The sequence below is a fragment of the Centruroides vittatus genome, unplaced genomic scaffold, assembly GCF_030686945.1.
Source record: "Centruroides vittatus isolate TY-2023 unplaced genomic scaffold, ASM3068694v2 contig_1042, whole genome shotgun sequence".
In the NCBI taxonomy this organism is placed as follows: Eukaryota; Metazoa; Arthropoda; class Arachnida; order Scorpiones; family Buthidae; genus Centruroides; species Centruroides vittatus.
The window spans coordinates 287807-301576 of NW_027120674.1; the positions used below are offsets into that span (position 1 = coordinate 287807).

Sequence of the window (13770 nt, forward strand, 5' to 3'; positions counted from 1 at the left end):
AAAAATGTCTAATTTTGAGGGTTGGAATTGGTTTTATAAAAAATTCTAAATGGTAATAAAATCGTCAATTAAGTTCGACCCTACACGAGAGACGACACGCGACCTCCTTTATCTCCCCGCCCCCTCGACCTTTAACCACCAAAATTTAACAGAATCGATCCGCCTAATACGCAAACCTCCCTGCAAAATATCAGAAATTTTCGACAAAAAGCACACGAGTTATTAAGCTTCAAAGAGGGTGAACAAAATCGTGCCTCCCACATACACACACACATACAGAAAAATCAGAATTGTTTTGCATTTCTCGACGTTTCAAGGTCTCCCGAATCCAAACGTGGGGGTCATCTTTTGACCGATGTAATATATAACGTAGCAGGAAAGTAAAAATGGCGTATCGATCAAAAAAGAAAAGAAAAAAAAATTTACTCTATCATAAAATTTTGCTCGAAAGATTTGCTTCTCATCCCGTTAAATAATCCATAGTAAAAGCCTCACCTGTATCAATTTTATAACAGCGAATCTAGCGGAAAAAAACTAACATAAATCTATCAAAAAACTGTTCATTGCCGAGTCAAATCCCTTCTTTTCGGACTTAATCTTCTTTGAGTATTCTAAACAGTAGACAAGGGTTTCAATTAAAACAAGTCGGGATACGTCAAACGGGGTGAAGACGTCCCAAAGGCTCTCCAACCAAAAGACTCGTAATAAATCTCCAGTTTTATAGAGGTCATAAAACGGGAAATAAAATGCTAGATATTTGACAGATATGGAGGCTATATGCCATACGGAAGCGGCATTGTTTACGGTTCTTCCATTCCTATAAAGTAAAGTCAAAAAATTACCCTCTGCACTCCCTTCTTCCCTCTTCTCCAGCTTAACTTATATGAGAATGGAAATATCTAAATGTGTAAGCTGACTCGACAGAAAACTCTATATATGAACCGTATTTATGAATAAAGTTTTGTATTTATTTATTTTTTAATCTGTATTTTGTTTATCGGAATATTTTTATTTTGAAAGTTTAGATTTTAACTTTACCGTCTGTTACATATATAAAACAGAGGGGAAAAGTACGGCCGTCGGTCAAAAAACGACCCCCTTCCCACCCGATATTTTTACATTTTTGGACTCGGTGGACCTTGAAATGCCAAAACATTCGCGGGATTTTTCTGTATGTGTAAATATTTCTGTGGGGGGAGGCGATCTTGTTCACCCTCTTTGATGCTTAATAACTCGTGTGCTTTTCGACGAAATTTTCTGATATTTTGCAGGGAGGTTTGTGTATTAGAGGGATCGATGCTGTTAAATTTTGGTGGTTAAATGTCGACGGGGTGGGGAGATATAGAAGATCGTGTCGTATCTCGAGTAGGGTCGGAATTACGATGACGATTTTATTCGTTATTAGCATCCCATCCCCACTCTCAAAATTATGCTTTTTGCCGTTTTATAATAGTTAAAAGCATAAAAAGTTTTTAAAATAAAATATAATAACAGATGGCGCCACCAAATGTCGCCGGGAAAGTTAAGCAACTCGTTGCTGGCATTTATTTATTTATTTATTTTGATTTATTGGTTCTACTTACTTTACTCGTTTCGCGTGTGTACTGTTAATGTTCAATGAGGTTTCCTGGATGAGATTTAAATGAGATTTTTCTGAATTTTTGTGTTAAATACATGCCTCCGGGCATTAATACCGTACTGTAAAATCCGTGCCTAATTCTCTGTTATGTGAGAATTTTTTTGGAAGTTTTTTAGATTTATTGTCCTTCCTTGTATGGAATTTTAATGTTTAATGAGATTTTTTTTTACATGGAACTTAATGCGATTTTTTTGAATTGACTATTAAATACATGCCTTAGAGGCATTAGTGCCGTACCAAAATATCTTCTTCGGCGTGCAAAATTTTTTTTTTCTGGATTTTCGTTTAGTTTCGTTGTTATTTCGAATATTTTTGGGGTGCAAAATGAGTTCTTAGTAGCAATTTTTTGAACTTTCGTAAAATAAATGCCTTTCAGATGTTAGTCTTATACTAATATGTGTTTAATTCTGTAATATACGCCTAGTAAGTGTAGGAAAGATGCCTCTCTCGAAGAGAAATTTGGTAGAGATACTCAAGAGAGACTGCCAAGTTACAATATTCGAATGGGAGAGATGCCCTATAGGTAAGACACGACAATGCTTGAGTTATGAGAAAGATGCCTAGCGAGGGCATCTCTACCAAAAAAAGGCAATCCTTGAAAGTATTAAACCGGTAATTGCCATCTCTTCCACGAGGCATCACTCCCTCATTTATTTTACAAGACGAATCGTGAAGATAAGAAGTTTAGAATAAAAACACAATTTTTTTTCGTTAATTTCTAAGAAAATCACATTAAAATTACAAGTTTTTTTTGGGTTAAAACGACGAAGTAAATAGGAGTTTTAGAAGAGATTTAATTAAATATACGTTTGTTGTTAATGAAACTAAGGAAGATACCTTAACGACAACGATACGAAAACGTAAAAATAAGTATACGAGGAGAAGGGGAGAAGAAGTAAAATCAAGTATTCGAAAGAACAAGTCGCAAACACGTCATTGATTAACCGTCAAGTACAGGAGTACTGGCATAGGACAAGCATAAGACCTAGTTAGTTAACAGTAGCAGTTGGTAGGCATCACCTGCTGAGGAATCGTTACGAAGCGCATCTCGTGCTACAACTAATCTCATTCTTTAGTTACGCTCAACAAGCCCAGATGCTCATTTTCTCAAAGTAAGAATTTTATTTCGTCATCTCGTAAACGTCATTCTCCTTCCTCCTTCACCTTTCGTAACGTCTTTTCTGTTATGTGCCATACGCATTTTTAGAATCTACCTTCGAGAAATATCTTTAAAAAGGAAGAAAAAAAAATCAACTTAAAAATCTAAAACTTGTCATTAAAAGTACGTATCTTATGACTTAGTTAATGTAGTTTTATAAATGGACTTTAAAAGTTTATAAAAGTTAGTGACGAAGGGGGATTTTTAGTGACGTGTTTTGCTTCTCTGTGGCTTGCTTCTTTCTATATTTTTAATATAAAATCTTCGAATAATTTTTTTTTTATTTGGATGTGTTACGAGATAACTCGTTTATTCTTATCTCGAATCAGATAATAAATTTATTATTTAAGTTTGTTTTATGGTCTGTTGGCTTACCAGGAAAATAAATGGTTTAAAAAAAAGAAATTGGGAGTTGTTTTTCTATATTTTGAATGTTTTAAACAAGGAAAAGGTCTTTTTCTCTTTTAATTTTAGCTCTTACGAGAGTTAACACTACTATGACCACAGGTGGAGATGCCCCACGTTTGAGTGAATTTTTTTAGAAAAGCTTATAGAATAGACATGAATATTCTTCTTAAATTCTCTAAAATGGATGGGGTGAGATGATCAAGAGGGAGAGAGATGCTCCCTCGATTAGCTTCTTCTCGTCTTTGGATAAAAAGATTTTCTATCCATTTCATAAATAATAAAGTGGATGGAAGGATCTCTCTTCGAGTGAGCATCTCTCTCTCTCTCTCTACATAAAGCTGAAGATAAAACGAACTAGAAAAGGGTATAATTTATTTTATAAGAAAGAAAAAAATATAACAGTCGATTATAACGTCGAAAAACTAAAAAAATATTAATTGTTTTTCGTAGGAGAGAAAAAGCATATTTCCACGATAAGCTTACTACAAATAAAAAGGAGGATTTGCCTTCAACTATGGACAGTTATACAAAAAAAAGAGGGGTTTATACGCTGGAAAGACGTCATAAAAGCTACGAATATGTCTCTTTTGTTTATCAAAACACACGACAAGTGGCCATAAGAGGGAATGGCGACATCGTAACCTAAGAAAGGAGAAGTTGCTGTCTCCCTTCTTTTCTACAAAAGGATTTGACACTCGGCCAAAGAGACTAAAAATCTTGTTAAAAATAAAGTTTCTAAACAAATTTACCTTTAAATTCGTTGCATACATCACCGAGGAACTTAATTAAGAGTTACTTAGTACTTTTGAAATCGTAACATTTGCATAGAAGAGCGAGCAAACAATGATGGATGAAGATGAGCTCGTGTCTTAAAATGGCAAATTACAAATTTCATTATCAATTTACGAACCGATACCGGACGAGGTAACAATATTAAAGAGTTTTCCACGTATTAATAAACAAGAAAGGAATAAGTTGGCTCTTCTATTAAACTTAAAGTGTAATTTGTAGAGGGGGGATCTTTTCTGGAAATTATTAATCCCAATAACTGCAATGTAACCGCAAGTATAACGAGGCAAACGTAACAGCATTACCACAGAAATAATTATAGTTGATAATTTAGCGTTACAATAAGGCAGAGGAACAAATTCAATTAACTTAATCCGAACTTCCTACTAAAATGACAACAAACAGGTGTAGAAAGACATCGAGTGTGTCTTAATGGTCGTTATGACTCTTCGTGGGTGACAAAATTCTGCTTTATTGTATAAACAAAGGGTTAGAAATTTATGTCTTCTTCTTAATTCATTTGTCAAGAACATAAATCATTCCTTTTTTTTTAAATTTTAGTAAAGGAGACGTGCCCTTTGGGGATGAGAGGCCAACTACTAGACGACGGCTTTATAGTGGTAGCTTCGTATACTTCAAATTTTGGGCATTCTACTCCTACTCTTTTCTCTATATGACAGTTCTTCACACTTATAAAAAATAATTTAACAGTAGTAAAGTTACTTATATAACAGTATAACAGTAGTAGGCCTGTAATTATGTTGCTACAACACAGCTTAGGTATGTGTAGGCACGTGTTACGAAACATAGAAGCAGAACTTGTGTTTAGAGCATTATAATTATATAACATAAGTAAAACATAATTACGTAAATTGTAAGGCATTAAAACTGGTTACCGAGTTGAAGAATACGTTTACATAGAGCCGAATAATTATAAAATATTAGAATTTAAAACACAAAGTGTCAACATATTAAAAAATATAGGCATTAACCATGGAAGCAAAGTATAAAACTAAGTGTAAGTCGTGTATAATTAAGCTCGTTAAATAGAATTAAGTTTAATTAAATCGAGTTACCTTTATTTAAAAATTAAATTAGAATAAGTTACTTTTAAAATAAAGCTTAATTCTATACATTTTCATTTATTTTCCTTCTTTTATAAAAATGTTTTACAACTCTCTCTCTCTGATGAATAAGAACATTTCGGTTAATTAAATATTTCATTTTAATTAACTGCACATTTCTGACCAAGTTAAACATTTAGTAAATTAAGAAGGGAGAGAGGATTTTTATAAAATATTCTCTGGTGTTTTTGGTAGTGTTAAAGCGGGTGGTGCCACTCCTCTTGTTAAATCATATTAGTGAAGCGGTGCTTACAGAGTTGCAGCTTTCCACATCCAGAAACGGGTGTTGTATCCGTGACTGAGTGACTTACAACGTTGACGTCCAACTTATAACCCATCCCATTTATTCTATCTCAACAATAACCGAGACGTTAATGTTTGTCCAATAGTCTCTAGAGAAGAAATTGTCTCTGCTATGGTCAACCTGTCACGTTTGACGTTTTTATGTTTATACTTTCGGTTTTCGTGTTTTCTTATCTCCCAGAATAGAACGAGGGTATTAAATAAACAACAAAAATTATAATTTAACTTGCTTCCAATGGCTTAAATAACGTCATTTCGCATTGTTTTACTTTTAACCCTTGGCAGGTATTTGGTCCCCTCACATAGTACAGTACTCTAGTTTTTGGATCCCCTCGTATAGCACGACATTCGAGTATTTGAATCCCTACGCGAGCCTCAGAAATTTGAATATTGGTAGACTAAAGCGAATGTGTTTACGTAAGAGTTTTATCGATTAATAATTTAGTTAAGTAAATTATTAAAGGAGATATTACTCGAATTACCAGCGAGACATCTTCCAGATTACGTCATTTACTAAGGTACTGCAACAGACCAAACAAAGGGAGCTTTATTATGAAACAAACCGGTTGGAAGCGCAGTATTGGCAGTTGTTGATCGATGTGTCGAAAACTCCACATCTCGTTCTGACGTACTTCATTTAAGGGAGGTCGTAAACAAGAAAAATACAACCCCATACGATAAACACATCAGCAGCAAGTTAAACTAGACAGCTGCTATAGTTATTAATGAAGGTAATTGAGAAAGAGAGATAACCAAAACTGTGTTAATTAAATGTTGGTGTTGATAATTGATCGAATCTGTCGCCGTTGTAAACGTGTTAAAAAGAACGTGTTTATCATCGTCAAACAGATGTCCCCTCGCTCGATGATGTCACGTAGGGGACCACAGGTGACTCATCAATTTTCGACAAATTCGATTGATTTAACCTCCGAGTTTGACCCACTCGCTTCTTCTTTTGCTTATCGAGGGGGAGGGAGTGACTCGTTGTCGGGAGATATACTAATTTTGGGTTCGAACTCTCGACCGAGACGTCCTGAAGTAGTTCCCTCGTCTATACAGACGTTGAATCACGTTCTCTTCTGTAAGTCGGCGATACTACTCGTCCCGTTGTCAAGTACCCTCGACCAATACTACTCCCGAAGACCCCCTCTTATTACGAAGTCGATTCTAATGAACCACTCGCTAGAAACTCTATTTTTTTACAATTCCTCAAAATAATGGAACCTTCCTAGAATGCTTCTTAATCGAGCCTTTATTAAGGATCTCTACACACGAACCTTCCTCCGAAAATCCCTATTTTTGTATGCCTTTTTCTTTAAAAAAATCCCCAACCAGAACTTAAAAAAATCATCCCGAAGAGTAATTTCCTGAAGATTTTCGTATTTTCTTATTTTTATCCTCAAGTTTCTCCGCTTAATTTACAAAAAAATTATCATTTTTATAAGAAAAAAAACGCCATAATTAAGCCATTAATCAATTTACTAAACAGCCTCTTCCATCTGGAACGGTATCACTTATTGTTACATCCTAAAATCCTGATATGGACTTTAATGTTAATAGCATTAGCCATAATTGTACATTTACTCTCCATCTAAACTGTTTAATTAATAAGATAAGATGAAATAGATAAACTTATAACTTAATATAGCATCTAAGCTTTAAAATTTGTAAGTTTATAACACTTAAAATCGAAAAAAACCCACCTAAAAAACTCGTGTTTTTTTAACCAATCGATAAACACATAAAGGAGAAAGATTGTTCTTTGTTTGTTTAGGAAATTTTTTAATTAAAATTTTCAAAAATTAAAAGATTAAATACTCGATAAGAAACGTTATAAATTTAATATATATATATATATATATATATAATTTTTTTTGAATTTTTTGGCAAGGAAATTACATTATTTTCATCTAAAAATCACTGTATTGATTTTTATATTTCCTCAATCAATCATCTTCTTTAGCAATCATCAACTGAATATTAACAATGTTAAAAGTAAAGAATTGCCAAAAACAAATTTATTTTTCTTTATTTAAGAGAATTTTATTAATTTTTTTTTCGTTAAATCTTTTTTTCCTTGTATAATAAGTCGAAATTTTGTTTAAATCTTCCGTGTTTTCGAACGTTTAATGTTTTAAAAGAGTGTCGAGGTTAAGTCTGGGTTACAAACGATTATTGGTGTTTTATTTAGGAGATAGACAAACAGACGGACTACAATATATAGCTAAGCAATTACTCTAGTAAGTGATCAAGGTAGATCGAAACACTACCGGTTGCGGGGATGAGTTTATTTAATACGAGATGCGGAAGAATGTCCATTAGTTAGCTGTGTAGAGGGATGGCCTTTAACGAAATGACCCCCGAAAGTTGTCGTGTCATTGATATAATAATAGAAAGCTGCAATAGTAAATGGGGGAATCTCTTTTCGAGTCATTTCACACCGTGCAACAACTTCTAGAATGGGAAGGAGCAACGTAGAATAGAAAAGATCGTCCCCCGAGTGTAAGGATTTTTTAGAACCAATCGGTTTAATGAAATCCAACAACTGACCCGTTAGACGAATTGGTAATACCCAAAGAGCTTTTAGTGTTTGAGTCTGTCTCGGTTCCTAGAAGAGATTGTGTCCTTTTATCCGTTTTATTTGAAGTTTTAGGTTCATCGAAGCATGGTATGTAAGTGTGTTTGTACCCCGAGTGAGTCATCGTTATGGACTGTTTCTTCTTTTCGCTAAAGCTACTTTTATTGCTCCTGCTCAAAATTCAACTCGGGTGCCTTCCTACTACCGAAAACGTCCGAAGTTTATGCCCTTCTTTTCTTTTGTTAAGGATTATTTTTGGGGAAAGATCTTACAATCTTGTCGTCACGCTCTGTAGATTGACTTTCCGCATCCCTCTCTTCCGCATCTTTAAAGAGAGAAAACTAACTCTACCTCTGGTGCTAAATTACGTACTATCTGACGTATGCAGAAATGAAAAAATATCGCAAATTTATACTTTATTTATAAATTTATAAGGTCGTTTCGACCAAGATACGTTAAACAATGCTACGCGAATAGGAGTTTTGTCGTTATTTTTCCCATTCACTTCGTCCTATTCAATTCTACTTATCAGGATGTTGCAGTCAGAAAACAAACCCGCAGAAGGGGTAAAAATTTAGCTAAATTTTAAAGAGTTTGAGGGCGAACAAAGGAAAGAACAAATACTTCTCATTAAGAAGTCAATAGCCAGCCAAGTTAGGGAATTAATTCTAAAATTCTACATCGAATTCCCAAGACGTTTACGCGTGTTGGCCATCATCATCCGCACCTTTTTTTTAACGCTCGGATAAGAGTTCAACTCCAGAAGGAGGTATGCAACATTTTCGATAGAATCCTAAAGGGATGAGGAATAGAAAAGTTGGGATTATCGGGTTAAGAGAAGTGGTCGGTGTCTGCTTTACCTTAAGCAAACTCACTATCTGTGCAAACTATTCGGTAAAGTTTCCACACACATTAAGGTTAGTCGCAGTGATCTAACGATGCAATATTTCTCTTCATATCTCGTGTATGTGTCGACACCAGCCGGCCATATTTTCTGCACTTTACATCGTCCTGGCTTCACTCACTCTATTATCTATCTCCGGTGTTGGACATAATGTACTAGGGAATGGCCACTTAACTTTTACTGCACTAGCTTAACGTATCGTAAACTAATGTGAGTATCTTGCAGTACCTACGAGATGAGGAGGAAAATCTTGTTCTTCGAAGATCACTCCTCTTTTTTTTCCTCTCTTCTCTAAATTCGTTTCTTTGAATACGATTTTTTCTTTCCTTTTTTGAACAAGCAACTATTTCGACTAATTACTAAATTAATGTCCCGCAATTTTAAAGTCTTAATCGTGTAATTATCGTAATTTTACACGAAACAAACCAAGCAGATAATTAGAATAAAAAGAAATGTTTTCAGTTAAAAATGAACAAGAAAACTTTTACTTGTATTTATTATGTTTAAAGGTAATTCGGATTGTGAATTTTCTTATTTTCTTCCTTTCCGGATATTTTTAAAGGTATAAATTAATCAAAAAACATGCAAAAAAGGGGAGTATTAATCTGTTAATCTTTTAGTAAAGAATCGAAGAGGATTAATTACAAGAATTAATGAAAGTAAAAAAGTTTCTTTGCTGTTTACTCGTGTTTTTTTTAATTCAAAAAATAGTTTAATTTCGTTGAAAAATAATAATTTAATTCGCTCATCCGTTGAAAAATAATTATCTAAAAACATTATTTAAATTAATTAAACTAGTTTTGTTATCGACTTATCAACGTTTCTGGTGAAAATATCGATGGAAATTTCGCTGTTCTCTTCATTAAATGTAAAAAATTCCTAACAATTATGATAAATTTGACAGTCTTTTACACGTAAGTTCCGTCAAAAAGTTCTCATAACCGATATTTATTATTTAGAGACATCATTTGAGATCCGCATCACTATCAAAGATGCCGTTAGAGAAATTTCTATAATACTTCTTCTGCAAGCTTCCCACTTAAAAGTACAAGTATTATTTCCATTTTAAACAGGTTTCTAGGGCGAAAACAACGAAAGAAAAAAAGCACGAATGGTTAAAATGGTTATAGAATCCCCCACCTCACAAGGGGAATATATCATTGAGATGGGGGAGAGAGAAAGCATCCAAGCTATTAAATCTTCATTACCTGAAGCCATTCTAACCCACCTGAAGAAGAACAATTGAGAGAGAGAGAGACCGTCTGATTTATTATCCTAGACTGCACCTCGGAGACTCGGTACAAAAATTAGTAACGATATTCCTGATCATTCGTATTAAATAACGTAACGAATTTTTATACTGAAAGAGATAAAGATAAAGGTCTTTGACAAATAACTTTTAACAATTTTTTTTAATATATATTTTTATATTTAATCCAAGTTTTATTGAAGAGTGAAAGCGCTTGAGGCTAAGAAAGTGTAAAACTATAGAGTAGATTCTTTGATCTTTAGGGAAAACTCTGATGCTGTTCTAATCTTCCCTACGAAAACTTCACAATCTAACACATAAATGATAAGATTCTACGTTTAAAAGTAAAGTAAAACATCAAAGATTAAGAATTTAAGCCACAGAAACGAGTCATTAAAAAAAAAAAGAAAGAAAGAAATGCTTCTCCTTACACCTTTCATCGCCGTCCAAAAAAACACGTGTTTATTATTATTATTTTTAAAAAAATATAAAAATTATATGGAGTTACGAGTGTAATTTTTCGAAAATAAACCATTTCTTTTATCGGAAAAAATTTTTAAAATTTATTTTTAACGCTCGCGTGACACAAATTTTATCTCTTTTTATTCGACTTCTTTACGATTGTCGACGTGGAAATTGGGGTCACTTATTTCATATTAAAAATTTAATCAGTGGCAGATATTGAATTTATTATTAGAGAAAAATGCCGTAATAACAATATTAATTCTATTTTAGTGCTATTTTTATTCCTTAATAAGATATTGGTTTCCTCCCCGCATCGTTAGCGATGTGAAGGGAGTATAAAAAGAGAGAGAAAACCCTCCCTCCCTTACCTTATTCTAACTTGATTTTTCGTTAGTTTAACTCTTAAATTGAGAGATTTTGACGATACTGTTAACTGTTTTTAATCTTATTCGACCCTATCTTGATTAGAAAATGGATATTTTAGTATCTTTTTTTATAGGAATTTCACTTTTATTTGCAGTTGTATGGCTCGATTAAATACAAAAATTGGTTGTATTTTAAGAAAAAAATTTGATTTATGCGGTCTAAATAAAAATTTTGACTTCTTAATGCGTGTTTAACTAATGATTCTTGAGGTGGATTATTGATTAAAGATGTACGAGGATGTCAAATCGTGAATCTTTGTGGTATTTTAATATATTTTAATCGATGGTATAGCGAATGTCTTATTGATTAGAGACGTTAAAAGGTCAAAGTTTTGTAGGTTTGGCTCCTTCTTAAATCTTTGACTCCGTATCAACGTTTGATATCTCATTAAAGAAGGGAGGAGTAAAAAGATGTCGGAAGTTTTAAGCAAATTTAACAATTCTAGCATGGAAATTTGGCACAGATTTCATCTTTAATAATACTGAAATTCGACTACTGTTCTGCTTCTTCGTATCATCAAAATTTCACCCCTTTTAATATAGATCGAACCATCGTGACCATTGACCTTCAAAATTTTGACAGGTGATAGACAATAGATGAGGTGAAATTCGTGTGTGAATTCAGCTTACCTTCCTCGTAAGACGTGTTAAAAAGCGATCCATTTAATAAAATATTTAAAAACTACAAATATATTTTCTATAGAATAAAAGAAGGAAATAAGAATAATTATGTGACAAGCAATTTTATTTTTCGTTCTGAGTATTATCCAGGCCCTGGATTCCTGTAAGTACAAATCCATTGTCCGTATACATTAACATTGAAAAGTGTCACCACCACGGGGACACGAGACAAATAATGAAATTTAGATTAGGATAGGATCAAAGATGGCTCCATATTTGGCACCTGTCCTATCCCCCACGAAACTTTACTCTTACGGCAAGTGCAAACATTGATTCCTAGAAGGGCAATGGTGAAAGAATAACGATAAGGCACTTGCAATTCATCTTTGTTTATATTTTTTTTCTATTATTTTTCATACCAAACTTTACAATTCTCGATTTTAATTTTTATTTATTTATTTTTTTAAATATTAAAATTTTTAATGTAGTCATAAATCATTAAATTGAGACGATATATGATTATCATCGTTAATTTTTCATTACTTCTTCATCTTCCTGTGCATGATAATTCGTACGAATGTATCTTTTGGAATTGTTGAGACACTTACAACGATACAAAGAACACAAAAAAGAACCCAACACGATCGAGACGAAGCCAACAAAATTTGGAAATAGCTTCTAAAAACAAATTGCTGCCAAGGCATGGAATATATATAATACAGTTTGTTGCTGTTGTTGTTGTTGTTGTTGTTGTTTGGAAGCAGCAAACAGTACATATCACACACAACCATACACGGTGTTGCGGTTTGTTTAAGTCTACACCGCAACACTCGATCGAGAGAGTCTTCATTGCACTTGAATGGGTCGCAATGCAACGCATCACGTTTCGAAATTTTTATACCCTGCAGTTTAAAATTGGCCACCAGTTCTTTGGTACGTGATAACACTCGATAGTGTTGCTTTATATATATATCAATATATATATATATATAGAATCACAGACGATCTCTCAACATTATGGAGAACCTTAGTTTGATTTAGTAGAGGCTGCTTTTTTCCTTCTGGAAATCAAGATGGACAGATTCCTATTTGGGTCTTCTCGATCTGACTCTTCTCTTTCTCGTGCTCTCCCTCCTGAAGACCACGTTTGTTGGATCATCTGCTAACTGCGGATACTTTTCTATATCTTGTATGTCAGTTCCGTAGTATCTCGATACCAAACCCGATGCGAGAAGTTCGTCGCGCTCTTGTTTGCTCCATTCTTGAGAACCGCGATGACCATTCCTCACCAACTCCACTTCTTGCTGCCACGCTTCTTCTACGGCTTTTCTTCTTGCGTGACGTATGAGACGTTGCCTCTCGTCGTTTAGTGTTGTCCCGTAACGAATGTTAAGTATCACGCTCGTGCTATGCACTCTTAAGTCTACTTGACCCATTTTGCTAGACACCGCTTCGCTTCCTTCGACTGGATGCATGGTGACGTTGAACATGGTACCCAAACGTTGCAATTGGTCCCAATCTTCTTGTACCTTATTCCTGTTTTCTTGAACGAAATAAAACGAATCCTGGCCGTGTAGAGAAAAGTATAGATTCACCATAGAAGTGTCGTTGAAGACCGAAGTGATAACGTCACGAAGGATAGGACTGGCTTCGTTGACCACGTGAACGATTGCTCTGTTCCTATTTTTAGATATAAGTACACCATCCCCGACTACAGATAGGAGATTTGCTATTCGGGAATTGATACTAGGCAAAAGACTGGAGTAAACTTTGGTTCCTTTCCTAGGGACGGTGCTAAATTGACCAAATTCTGCACGAAGTACATCCGCCGTACAGCTGAGACCGGATATAACAGGGAGGCTTTCGCTCATCGTCACACTCCTCAACTTATCACTTTGACTCGGTATGTGAAGCATTTTAGAAATATCGAAGCCAAACGTCGATAACCATTCGTGAAGTTCTGAAAATAACCAAAGACAACACCTGTTACAATACTTCCAGTTATGTTTACTTGGAATATTTTTAAAATTCTAACGTTTAAAGGTCTATAAAAGTTCTCAATGCTACACAAAAAATTACTTGTAACAAGTTACTAAACATTCTCCA

General features: G+C 34.1%; 1 protein-coding gene across 7 annotated transcripts in view; it reads right to left on the reverse strand.

Moving 5' to 3' along the window:
- Nucleotides 1-11770: 11770 nt before the first annotated feature.
- The window catches only part of LOC136969831 (teneurin-m-like), a 148263-nt gene continuing 146263 nt past the window's right edge, over nt 11771-13770 (reverse strand). For all 7 annotated transcript variants that reach the window (XM_067264136.1, XM_067264128.1, XM_067264106.1 and 4 more), the window contains one exon: nt 11771-13624. In XM_067264136.1, coding sequence (XP_067120237.1) covers nt 12750-13624 — 875 coding nt within the window. In that variant the 3' untranslated portion in view covers nt 11771-12749. The remainder of the gene's footprint in view (nt 13625-13770) is intronic.